We start from the raw sequence: 325 nt of genomic DNA, 5'->3' as shown, positions 1-325 counted from the left end.
GGGGTCGCATCGATGTGGTCACACGATCGTTCATAGTTAAGGTGGGTACCTGAAAACCAGATGACAAAAAGTTTAACCTATAACTAATAACCTTACATTTGATGATAAAATAAATAGTGTTGAGTGTTGATTTTCCACCTCCTTTCATTTCAGGCTGAAGGAACTGAGATGACAAATACCTACAATTGGATGCTCTGTCCAAAAGGTCAGTATGGTTTGGACCAGGAGTTTTTATGCTAAGGTCCCTGAGATTCTGCACAGCAATGCTACTGTGTGTGTGTGTGTGTGTGTGTGTGTGTGTGTGTGCGCACACAGAAGGCATGGT

The 325-nt window shown here is 42.5% G+C and overlaps 1 protein-coding gene across 1 annotated transcript in view; it reads left to right on the top strand.

The window, feature by feature from the left end:
• LOC118341941 (alpha-2-macroglobulin-like) overlaps nt 1–325 on the top strand; it is a 16,477-nt gene that overhangs the window by 9,411 nt on the left and 6,741 nt on the right. The window contains 3 exon segments of the mRNA XM_035680365.1: nt 1; nt 3–41; nt 154–205. The exon segment at nt 1 is cut by the window's left edge and continues 103 nt beyond it. Coding sequence (XP_035536258.1) covers nt 1; nt 3–41; nt 154–205 — 92 coding nt within the window.

The sequence above is a fragment of the Morone saxatilis genome, unplaced genomic scaffold (genome assembly GCF_004916995.1).
Source record: "Morone saxatilis isolate NCDOM2014 unplaced genomic scaffold, NCSU_SB_2.0 Contig8, whole genome shotgun sequence".
Classification (NCBI taxonomy): domain Eukaryota; kingdom Metazoa; phylum Chordata; class Actinopteri; family Moronidae; genus Morone; species Morone saxatilis.
Note: the sequence above shows the minus strand (reverse complement) of the source record. Positions and strands in the feature narration are given on the sequence as shown.